Raw genomic sequence first — 12879 nt, forward strand, 5'->3', positions numbered from 1 at the left:
TTTGTTAAGGCTGCCTGGTTTTCTCTTTTCTTCGTCCATTTCTTGTAAAAATAATTTTGTTCTTCCAATCTGTCATTAATATTCCCGTACAAGAGCATTCCTTTGATTGCTTAAGAGAGTGAATCCATCTACCGAAAACAGAAATCTCTTCTCAGCTTAATTTATTTCCCAGTTACATGTAGCCCATTTTGCACAAATGTAGGTGAGCAGTGCGCATCCAACACGATGAGATTGGAATAGGCGAATCTAAGAATGAATCAAAATCATGGGGATGACTTAGAAATAAAAACCCCATGCATATGTCGAAAATGCATGTTAGAGGATTGCTTCCTAATGCCAACAGAGAAGTATTTCACACCCTAATTTTATTTTATTTGATAAAGAAACAGTTAATAAGAATATAAACTCCAAAATGTCTTTAAAATAACGTTAAAGAATTTCATCTCTTCCGTAAGATATATTAATGCGCAGAGTTACAGCTTACACTTTGTGAAATACTGTTTCTGAATGACAACTTATATGGGGCGTTCAGAGCACAAAAGTCCACTTTTGGTCAATTGGGAGATAATTCGTCTGTACATACCTTAGATGAGGCTACTTTCAGAGCATAAAAGAATTGTGTCCTCACAATCTTTGCAAAGTTGGAGATGTTTAAATCACACTCACCTTTATACTATATTTGGCGAGTTTATGGACTCCGCTGCACCTTTGCAATGACGTCTAATTTCTGTAAAAGAAATTCTATAGCCTAATCCGTTTGCAGAAGTTCTTTTGGTTGTCATAGTTTTGAAGCATCATGTGGTTCTTCTTCTATTACTACTACGTCAAGTGACTACGGTTTAAAATTTGACGCGGGCAGAATCTATCAACTGGCCAAACGGACTATAATGGGTAATCAACTATACATAAAAGACTAAGTCTAATTTTCTGAAAAATTTATTTTTGTGGCTTGATTCCCTTGTGTTCTGAGCGCCCCATATTAAAATTAGAAATAACAACATATTTTCCATATAGAGAGAAAATCGTGCAATTAACGGTCACCTCTACTGAGTTGCCCAAGGTACAGTATTCAATTCGTTGTTATCAATATCATTATACTTCTTCAGGGACTCATTCTGTTGGCCTATTCCATCCTCAATACTGTGAAGATTAAGAACAAGCATTTTACATTCGCATGTATTGCGGAAATCTGATCATGCGGTCAGCAAACCGCAGGGTGACTGTTTAGATTAGGACAACACAAGCACAAGACAAAAGATGCACGCTCAGTGTGAATGGAGGAAGATAAGATTTTTCATTATTCAAAACAATTTTTAAAACCATGACAGTTTATCGCGAAATTACTCCACTCTAGTGAACAGTCGAATCAGTGAACATGCGAAATGGCCTGTATGAACAACAGGCTTATCTCAAGCAGTCCCTAGATTTTAGTGCTTGAGGCCCACAGGACGACAAGTTGACATGCTGTTAGATAGTTTATCTTTAGCCACAAGTGGACTTTCCAACCTCCAATGCCATGTTCTCAAACACTGAACAAATAAACATTTTCAAGAACCGTCAGTCATACCGCTGTGAGCGCTGAGAAGAGAGCTTATTGCCGGATCAGTAACAATTCGAGGACTTTATCTCAGAGGAGGTAGGAAGTTTTCACATTCTTGGACATTGCGTTCGATTTCTAATTCTTATAGTTGTTGCCTACATTAATTCAACGTACTGCATGCAATAATTTGAGAGTTTCAATAACTAGAAACTAATTACACTGTGGCTCAAGCGATAGTCTTCCTAACTACTCCGTGTTTGCTTGACGGGAAGGGACGTGAAGATTTTTTTACTTCCCGCAGACACAGGTGTATTTTGTTTTGGATTTTAATGTGTTGAGAGAAGTGCGTCATGTTCACCACATTTCCAAGGAGACACTACTTGTGCATGTCTAATGAGTTCGTAATTATCAGAAATATGGCGTCGAAATGAGCCTGAGGGCCAACTATTCAAGTCAAATCATGATGGGTATGACTATGACGACAGTACACGTTATATTCTGTATTATATTTATAGGCCTATATTATTTATATACTAATATTAAGGTGATAGACAAAATTGTGTTATAATCAACTTCACCATCTCCGTTATCAGAATAATAACATAAACTGTAATTGAGGCGGTCAAAAGCAAAGAGGTGTAAGTGCACTTTAGTTAGTTTCGAGAAAATGTGATTAAAAGTTACTAAGCTTTCGTAAATTCCATTAAGATTTAATTTTGAATATCAATATGTTATGTGGTTAAAAATATATAATCCCTTTACCACTAAAATTTTAAATTTTTTAGTTTACCCTGGATGCACTTAAATATATATATATTTTTTTTTTTTTAGAAATTTCACACTCCTTTGCTTCAACTGATATCGTTGTTATTATTATATGTTGGATATTTAATTAATTTATTTAATGAAAATCTAAAACAAACTATATATATTAGTGATTCTTTGGCAGCTGAAGTATTCTGCTTGTACACTGCAGCCACTCTGTCTATACAGTCCATGACTTCGGAGGGAGAAGTAATACCCATAGAAAATACATCGAATCTGTAGAAATTCTACTTTGTCTCTTAACTACAACATATTATAAATCAAATTAATTCACTGTGCTAATTTTCCTAACTACATTAAAATCTCATCCAAGATTAAATAGGAAACACTTTAAAAGTGCACGTGGTCATCATCTGTTCAGAACGGAATTCTACGTTTTCTTGGAACAGTTAGCAAGGGTGGAAAATTCCTTGTGCGCATACGCACAATGCTCTTCCTTTTTCCTAAATACACTTTTTTCGGACTCTCTTTTCTTCTTCTTCTTCTTCTTCTTCTTCTTCTTCTTCTTCTTCTTCTGCTGTTGCTGCTCCTCCTTCGCCTCCTTCTCTCGGCCTCTAACTATAAAATATTCCTTGATAACCTCCGATTTGAAATTCGTTTTATATGCTCAAACTACCTTAATCCTTTTTCTTCTATTATATATAAAATACTCTTTCCAGCTCCGTAATTAATCTCTATTGTAGTACTATTTCGGATTCTTTATCTAACTTCTAAAAAAATACGTTTTTTTATGTGAATACGTTTTTCGGTCATTGTTCTCTCATAGTCACGGTAAATGTATAATAAAAATAAGTCAGTATTCCATTACGGAGTTTCTAGCCTACCTCATATTTTTTCTTTTAATTTATTATTATGGGACTAGCCCAAGCCTTCTCTATATCTAGGAAATGTGGCCTACTCCTTTCACGCAGAGGGAAACTTCATCGGATATCATGTTTGCTATTAGATCCAACATTCGTGGATACAGAGATGAATTTTAAGAATGACAAGTATACTTAGCATGATTTATTCGTAACTCAACCACACGATTTTTATAAATATGCATCGGGAACGGATCTGGCAGTCCTGAATTCGGACGTTAAAAGAAAAAAATCATAATTAACATATTTTAGGGGAGTGGAAGCACCGTGTCATATAAATGTTAAAATGGCAACAGCAAACTTCACAAATGGAAATTACTATAATTTCTTAACAGGCTGTATAAAAGTTTATGTTTACAAATGGAAGTATATAAAAGGAAAGAGATAAGCTACAGTACTTTAAAATATTTTGAAGGACAAACTAAAAAGACCCTAATTAGAATGTCTGGCTTGGGAATCAAGCGCAAAAGCCAGTCACACGAGCAGCCAAATTACTGTAAGGAATTTAAATAAAGTTTCATTGCATGATGCAAGTTTAAGAGTCGCACCAAGACTTCAGTCACGGCCTACGGAAGAAAAAAACTCTACTAGCTGAACTCCCCCTTTTTTTTTTTTTTTTACAAATTTGCAACATGTTGCACGCAAAAACATAACATTTGCAAGTAATATAAAAAAAAACCGTGCCCGAATTCAGTTCGTTGCGTTTTGTCGTAATTTTTGTTGCTCAGAAATTTTAAGTTGTTAATACAGAAAGTTTGAAAAAGAGAATGAGAAACATTTCTACTTGGAAAATGATATAGTTCCATCGATTATTTTTGGTGTCTATTATTACTCCATTAAATTGAATACTTTTTATTCATATTTGTTGAGCTTTTAGTCACGTTATGAGATTTAGGATTGCCTAAAATCTGAAATGACTCTAGTATAATGTGACTTGGGTTGGTATAACCTACAAACTACACGTTGTACGTGAAGAAGATTGTACTGAGATAGGAAGAGCACTCTTACACGACAAAGGTCTAGTGGAAGTTGGTTCACTATTTGTGGACCCAGATACGACTTCCAGACAGCCGTCATGAATGGCAGTGACCTCGTACCGCCTCCAAGTCTGTGCCCGGCGTTATCTGAAACTTATCTTGCATTAGGATGTTGTCCTCAAACTCAGCTAAAGTGAATCACTGTATATCCAATCATCTTAACATAACAATTTATTTCAAGTTAAAGCCTTTTCATAATATTTATTTTTGTGAGTTAATTTTAGACTGCGACTCTTAGAGCACCGTTAGCCGAATAGACGACTAAACTGCCCTATCACGCAGGCCGTGTTCAAATATTGGACAGTCCGAAGTAGAAGTTTGAAGTAATCAGATCGTTACCGTAGCACTAATGACATACTTTCACCGTTCCATTAGTTGTAAATTAAATATAGCCTATAGCATAATAATAATAATAATAATAATAATAATAATAATAATAATAACAATAATAATAATTACATAACATATATACACGTGATTTTGTATGGAATATGCCATGTAAAGTTCCTTTTTAACAAATTGGAAGATCGTGCAAAGTGAAATTCAGGATTTCTATGTATTCTAAATTCGACACGAGCTGTGTCCTTGGTTTTTCTTTCTGTCCGCTGAGAATAATATTGCTAGTGACTGAAGCAAGTTGACAGGATTCCACATTAAATTTTAATTGATTTTACGACGCTTTATCAACAAATGAAGGCGATAAACCAGCGAAATGAGTCCAGAGTCCAGCGCCAAAAGTTACCCAGCATTTTCTCTTAATGGGCTGAGGGAAAACCTCGGAAAAACCTCAACCAGGATTTGAACCAGGGCCCACTCATTTCACGGTCAGACATATTAACCGTTACTCCACAGTGGTGATTCCCATAGCAAAATTACTGTAGAAGAAACATGAAGATAAAAATCCCTTGCACCCGATAAGAATCGAAACGCGCACTTAAAGTACTGTATTTACAGAATTTCCAATTTATATGAAACTAGTAGACAATGTCAATTTAACGAACTCAAAGATTAAAATTTTGTACATTAAACGCGAATAGAGAACTGTATTTTCCGTTGATATATGTAACGGCTAAAACTGTCGGCTTTAACTTTAAACTACGGTCACGTGTTGGAATCCCGCTATGGGTATGGATGCTTCTCTTTTGTCAATATAATATCTCGTGGTATATCAGATGTAAGGAATCTTAAATATGGTGACCACACTAATTGTAATTCAAACACCTTGATATATTCCTTGCTAATGCATATATTACAATCCATACAGATTAGTTATTGCTTCCACGGCCAAATGACTTTTTTTTTCTTAGACATGTGAAAATGTAACAGTGTAATTACTTTTCACTTAATGTCATTTTCAAAATATTGGAGCTATTAATCATCGATTAATTACTTCTAATGGTGCAATTTTTTAATTAAATTGACAGAGAAATGAATTCGTTTCCTTCCATAAATCTCACTGGAGCTGTCGAGATCTAAAATCTATTTTTGTGTTGTCAAATTAACTAAAAATTAAAGCCCCCAAATTATGAAGATACATGACGTTAACAAAGAAAAAATATGCAGATAATTTCAATGCATGTGCAAACCAAACCTTCAGTACCATTTTCAATAAAATAACTGTCAGATGTTAATAAGTTATTATATGAAATAAATGCACGTTGTGATGTTGCCACAGTGTTAAGAAGGCTACATATTCAATCCACTTCAACCGATTGTCTTCCTGGTTTCATTTAATAAGGTTTAATTTGTTCAACTTACATTGGAGAGTGGCGTCATGTATCCCCCACGCCCCTTTGTTATTCCGGCAATTAATAGTCTGCTAACGTACGAGGAAATGTTGCGCAGAAGACGTTATGAGACTCCTGCAAGCTCGGGCAGCTGGCATCTATTTAGACATAACACTGTGTAAGTCTGCCACCAATATCTCATCCTTATTTGAAGGGTTTATAGTATTTGGTTCAATTTATCCCCACTTTAGTGAAGATAGTGCACTGACACCCGACATTTACAAATTATTTTAAATGTCAATAATTATTATTTTTACTTGGTTATTTAACAACGCTGTATGAACTACTATGTTATACAGTGTCGATTGGACTGGTGATAGCGAGGTGGTATTTGGCGATGAGGCCGAGAATTCGCCATAGATTACCTGACATTCGCCTTTCGATTTGACAAAACCTCGGAAAAAACACACTAAGTAATCAGCCCAAGCGGGAATTGAGCTCCGGACCTGCAGGCAAACGCCTCAGACGACTGAGCTAAGCCGGTGGCTAATAATAATAATAATTATTGTTATTATTCAACAAATTTAAGAATACTTTAAATTAAATTGTGAAATTGTAAGCCTTTCTTTAATTAATTATCGTAACTAATCAAACAATGCCGTTACGTCAGATCTGTCTCGAATCGTAACGAAATGAAGTTTGTGGTGTTGGAGCAGATCTTGTGTAATCCAAATTTCACTTACCTTTATTTCGTCCCCCCCCCAACACCTAATCGTCGTCATCGTCACCATCGTTGTACCCGTCGATATTTTTCATTCCATTGTAGAATATACAGTATCAGCATCAAGTGACAACCGAAGGTACCGTCGCCGAAAATCTCTGCAGATAGTAATATGATAAAAACTGGTTAAAAGAGTCTGTCACTTTAGCACGAGTGCCTGCGTCGTACTTAGTACTTCATAAGATGGGACATTTCTTGCAAAATATCTAGCACAATTACATCGGAATTTATGAATTTAGATATATCTTGCAGGTTACAATAATTATATGTTTATAAATACAAAAAATATAAATGTCCATATTTATTAAACACGGTCCTAACGTTGCATGTAACTGCATATCTTCGTATTTCTTAGAAATGCCTTATCATTTCAACACATCAATTTCTGTATGATATGGAAATAAGTATATATTTTTATTTTACGTTATCGACATTAATCATTTTACCATCACGTGAGCACAAACAAGTAAACAGCGAAGGGAAAATGGAATACTAATTCCAGGTGTTGATAACGAAACAGCACTCGAACACCACATTTAAGATTGAGTCTGAGATTTGCAATTGTTTTCCATTGGTTGAAGTGTTAGTATTCTCCATAGTAATATATATTCATTTATAGTGTTTTGTCAAAGGGCGGGTCTTTCCCTGCAAACCCAGCTTTCTCCAATCTCCAGCCTTCCTCTTAGTCTCCCCATATGATCCATATATCATTTGATATCTTCTTCTGCCCCAAAGTCTTCTCCCGTTCACCATTTCTTCCAGTGCATCTTTCAGAAGGTAGTTTCTTCTCAACCAGTGACCCAGGCATTTCCTTTTCCTCTTCCTGATCAATTTCAGCATCATTCTTTCTTCACCCACTCTTTCCAACACAGCTTCATTTCTTATTCTGTCTGACCATTTCACACGCTCCATCCTTCTCCATATTCACATTTCAAATGCTTCTAGTCGCTTCTATTCACTTCGTGGTAAGTTCTATGTTTTTGCCCCATACAATACTACACTCCACACAAAGCACTTCACTTGCCTCTTCCTTAGTTCTTTCTCCAGGGATCCGCAGAAGATGCTCCTTTTTCTATTAAAAGCTTTATTTGCCAGTGCTACTCTCCTTTTGACTTCTTGGCAGCAGCCCATGTTACTGCTTATAGTACACTCCAAGTAGTTGAAGCTGTCCACTTGCTCTACTATGTACGTCATTTAAAATTCGCAAATTTACCTTCTTTACCTTTCTTCCTACGATCTCAAATTTCTCGTATCTGTTGGTATGAGATGTATGACAAATCCTCGATCCTATTAAAAGTCTCATCTCTGTCTGTGAAACTATATCAACAATTAGATATACCGAACTATTCAGTGTCAACTGGAAATAAGTTTTCACGAAAAATAAAAGATATATCTGACAGGCAATATTCTCAGTTGCTGAAATGGAAACGTCACAGTGGCGGTGCGTCAATAAGAGCACAAGAGCACGTGAACACCTTGTTTCCATTAATGCACGACTAGTTTTATTATTTAATACCGTATTGGCGTAGTGGGGATGTATAATATCAGGATCGAGTATTTTAAACTTCCCGCATCTTGCATTAACTTCTTATGTAAACTTGGCAACATCCGTTCACGTACAAGCCGTGCTCTTTTCAAGAAGGTTACAGAAATTTCACGCATGCGCGGGAGAAAATTGTCTTTCGCTGGCCGCTTATGACTCGTCAAGAGCACAAAGCATTAAGTGAACAGTGAATCTATCCTACAGATGTCAGGTGCATCGATGCGTATAGTTTACGTGCTATATCTCGAGAAAATTTAATAAGTCTGTATTTTAGCCTGCAGGTGTCAGCATCTCACTGTCGGAACGTTTACTTTATGTGGATGTGCTGCTACGAGAGTGTAGTTTGTGAATTACTATACTTCAGTGTCGGCATATAGCATAGTTTGGCTTTCAAAGACGTGCTGGCTGAATGTGATGGTGGTATGAATTTAAATATCTGTATGGTGGTGTATATTATTTAAGAATAATATTTACTGGCATGTATTTATAGTAATCAATCTATGCGAATGGGATTACAGAACTGGTATAGGCTATAGTGTATCAGTGTGTTGTGAATCAAAATACAGTATATTACTGAACACACGCTTTTGTAAATTGTTTTATGTATTAATTTTTAACAGACGTAAACAGTGAACTCCGTTCAAGTAATTTTGAAGAGTAAAGAACTGGGTAAACTGGCTTTCCAGGAAAAATTGGAAATAAAAAGATTAGGTATTATTATTATTATTATTATATTGTTATTATTATTGTTATTATTATTATTATCATTATTATTATATGTTGTTTTGAATTTATATACGGTTTTTTCGACAGTGAAACATTGGAATCATGACATTTCATATTAGGCTAAAAACGTACGATTTCAAATTCTCTTCGATTTTGGAACACAAAATTGTGAACACACATAATATTTTATCACGAGCCGCCACTGAAACTTCAGTTAAGTTTTGGTCATGAACTGCAACTCTGCTAATTTTAAACAACGAATTAATTTTGTTTCCAAGTCTTGAAGATTGGATGGAGGTTTACTTTACAGCAAACCAAGCTTTCTTTATTTATGATCAGATGCTTGTTCATAATTTCATTCACACTTAAGGATTAATATTTTAGGTCATTAATTTCCGGGCTATAATAGTATTTTCAACACAGCTTCCGTCGCAGGGGAAGTATAACTGGAAAGCTTATTTCATACATTATGAAGGTGTGAATGAAAGATTTCAAGGCAAGAACTATAAGCCACTGTCAGGAAATATGAAAACTCAATGCAGTTATTCATCATCGCTGTTTGTCACCCTGCCATGAGGAAAATAAATTTTACCCTACTAACGTTCTTATCTCAGAAATGGAATTTTGCACTTTATTCGAAATATCAGTCCAGGAAGTTCTCATTTGACCATAAGTGTTAATCAGACTACCAACGAACTTTTAATTTCTGGCCCATTTTAAAATCGTGGTAATAGACTATTGAATCTCTTAAGAGTTCTAAAGCCTTATTACAATTTTCCTTTGCGATTTTCTGATAACAATGCATTCGAGGTTCGCAGGTTCAAACCAGGTCGACAGCGATGGGTGGTAGTATTCTTAGTACATCTCTCCTTGAGAGTAATAATAAATCCGTGTCGTAGTTTTGCGACAAGTGATATAATCTGTCCCTGATAGAAGGCTCCAGAAAAATATGTTTACCATTCTCACCCACTTTGAATTTCTAAGCTGAATATCCTTAGCTATTCAAAGTGTCGTTGAATAAAATATTACTGTTATACGTTAAAGGTACCCTACCTCTGAATCAATGTTTTCAGGCAAAACTACCAGCCATTTCCTTCTCCGCAATTTTTGCTTGAAGTGCACATATCTGTTTCGATCTCTAATTCTCGAATCATTAAAATGTAAACAAATACAATTCTTAACATCTATGAGAAGATTCTTAAAACTTTTACGAGTTTAAGTTACAATCCCATTGACGCTGAAGTGTTCAGTGTACTGATCTAACCTGTCTCTAGACCTGATTAAAAACCCTTTCCGCTGCTGAGTAATACAACAGTCTAGTACGTATATACAGTCACGAAGCTAAATACGTAGTAAATATGCATCCATTGATAGTTGCTAACCACTAGGATCGCTACTGTCGCCTCATTACAGACAATGCGAAATAGTACCGGCACAGTCTATTGTTCCTAGCACCCTCACAACTCAAGCTTCGCGACTGTATATACTATTCTAGACTGTGGTAATACTGTAGTATTGCGACTTTCATTCAAGTGAACCGGTTTTGATTCGTAGTAAATAAACTGAAGATTCATCTCTCACACACAGTGAGTTTAAGTATCTGAGCGGTGAAAATTTGCAGCAACTAGCACATAATCAATGGATCCCATTAACTGTGTGTGGTATGTAATGTTGATGCACATTCATCTTAACTTCTCTTTTATGATGATGGTAATAAGTATAAGTATTTTAACATTTATTTTGCCGCGTCTGTGGCTCAAGTTTTATCGTTCTGGTCTTCCATCCAAGCGGCCTATGTTCGATCCCTGGCCAGGTCGTGATGGATTTGTGGAGGACAAGAGGACGTGGTAGACAGATTTTCTCAGGGTACTTCCGTTCCCATCTATCATTCCATCAACACTCCCCAACGCTCCCTCATCTCATCTGTCATCTGCAATGGTACAGGATGGCCCACCTGTAAGCCGACGATGACAGGAAGGGCTTGAATCTCTTGACGCCTAGGCAGTGGCGGTTCCTCAGGGAGGGAAGGGAGGAACGTCCTCCTCACATTTTTCTTCTTCTGAAAGTAAATACCAAATAAAGTATGTGCCTTGAAATTCGAGGAAGACTCGAAAATTTTTAAGTTCACAGCTATAAGTAAACCTTGGTTGATCGAGTTTTAAACAACGCGCGCTCATGTGCTGTAGAAGACTGTGAGAAGGATGCGAGATTGTTTGTGTGGAGGAAAGCCAATCCTTTCCTCCTTTACTGCAGTTAACACACATAGACAACAGCGCACTAGTGGCCAGAGAAAGAAGCAGAGTTTTAAAGCAAGTAAATGAACGGAGAGGGAGGAGATCCTCCTCTGAATCAGCGCATGGGCGGGAAATAGAAACCGACTGGTCGTGCAGCAAGCTCGCTACCGCTGCCATCTAACGATGTTGCATTCAACCAGGCTAACACATCTTAGAGGAGGCACAATAAAACAGTTTTAACGCAAAGTTGTAAGACACCATATAAACTTTTTTTAATTATAAATGAAAATATATTATTTATTGCACTTTATATGTATAGGGTACTATTCATGATTTGGAAATTTCGAGGATATTTGAAAGTTAAATTCGGGTTTATATAAAACAAAAAGGAAGTAGTTCTACGTTAGTATCGTAGATCATTTTGGCCACTGAAATTCACTTCCATTCATAGTCTACTAGACAGGACAACATCCAAGTTGTCAGTTTTGTATAAATATATTTGAAATTGAAAGTACTCCAAACTACATTATTTTTAACATAAAAAAATTAATCGGCCAATGGCAGCTTTGAAAAATAATGTTGTATGACTTTACAAGAACTGACATTCTTCAAAAGCATGTGATACTGAACATGTAAGATGTACGTGTGGCAACACAGACTACGTGGGTGGGTGCAGTGTTCTCGATTTCGTAACATTATTTTCTATTCCCACTTCCGTAAAACGATTCAGGTTACGTGTTAGTAGCTCGTCTCTTCCAACACGTGTGATGCTGTAGTGTACGCGAAAATGCTGCGAGGTTGTGAATTTCCTTGTAATTGTTAATTTGTGCAATTATTCAACAATGAATGGAAGTGAAAACATATTATATTTTGGACAATTATTTAGGAAATTCAGTTTACAAGAACAGATTATTACTATACAAAAGGAAATCCAACACTATCTGGTCTTACATGTAGGCTAATTTTCAGCATGTTTCATTCAAGAAGGTGTCATTTTGTGCAGTTAACTTCTTTCCTCCTCTTAAGAAATATGCTGGAGCCGCCACTACCCCTAGGGCTTATCAGGCTACTAGTCAGCGAAACGGGACCTGACTACACCAGGGACTGAGGCAGAATGGCCCACCTGTCAGCATCGGATTCACGAATGCCACCCAGACTACTTGTCGGACTTGGATAATCATCGCATATAAAAGGCGCATGATGCGCCAAACGTGCCTAATGTACGGATCGCTCCCGGGTCAATCCCTCGTAAAGCCGAAGCCAAGCCAACATTTATTTTGTTACTCTTTTATCATCTACCGACGTTGCAAAATGAACGCACGGCAAAAATTCAATTCCAGTATTTCCCTTGAATTGTGCAAGGTCAGTATATCGATAAGGAATAGAAGCAAGACTAACGAATTCAAAACATAATTATCATGCGCGGCAACATGAAAAAAATCATTTCATACACCAGAACGCAAAAAGGGAGGAGACAGTGGCGACGCTATCTGGGTCAAGCTGCCTCATAGGACTGTGTTTCCTAATTCAAGAGCTCTCTATACCTTGCCCACATCAGAACAGTAGGAAACGTGTCTGTATTCACAGTGGCGCTTCCTACAGAACA

General features: G+C 36.5%; 1 protein-coding gene across 3 annotated transcripts in view; it reads left to right on the plus strand.

Moving 5' to 3' along the window:
- Positions 1-12879, plus strand: part of Drat (Death resistor Adh domain containing target) — a 74639-nt gene that overhangs the window by 8019 nt on the left and 53741 nt on the right. The window contains exon 1 of one of the 3 annotated variants that reach the window (XM_069837463.1): positions 1498-1636. The exons of 1 other annotated variant lie outside the window; for it this stretch is intronic. Coding sequence is in view for 1 of the 2 variants with exons in the window: in XM_069837460.1 (XP_069693561.1) it covers positions 8728-8733 (6 nt within the window). In the remaining variant the exon portion in view is untranslated. Of the gene's footprint in view, positions 1-1497; positions 1637-8712; positions 8734-12879 lie in introns of those variants that run through there. One more of the 3 variants, XM_069837460.1, reaches the window with a different exon arrangement.

This window comes from Periplaneta americana, chromosome 10, assembly GCF_040183065.1.
Source record: "Periplaneta americana isolate PAMFEO1 chromosome 10, P.americana_PAMFEO1_priV1, whole genome shotgun sequence".
NCBI lineage: Eukaryota > Metazoa > Arthropoda > Insecta > Blattodea > Blattidae > Periplaneta > Periplaneta americana.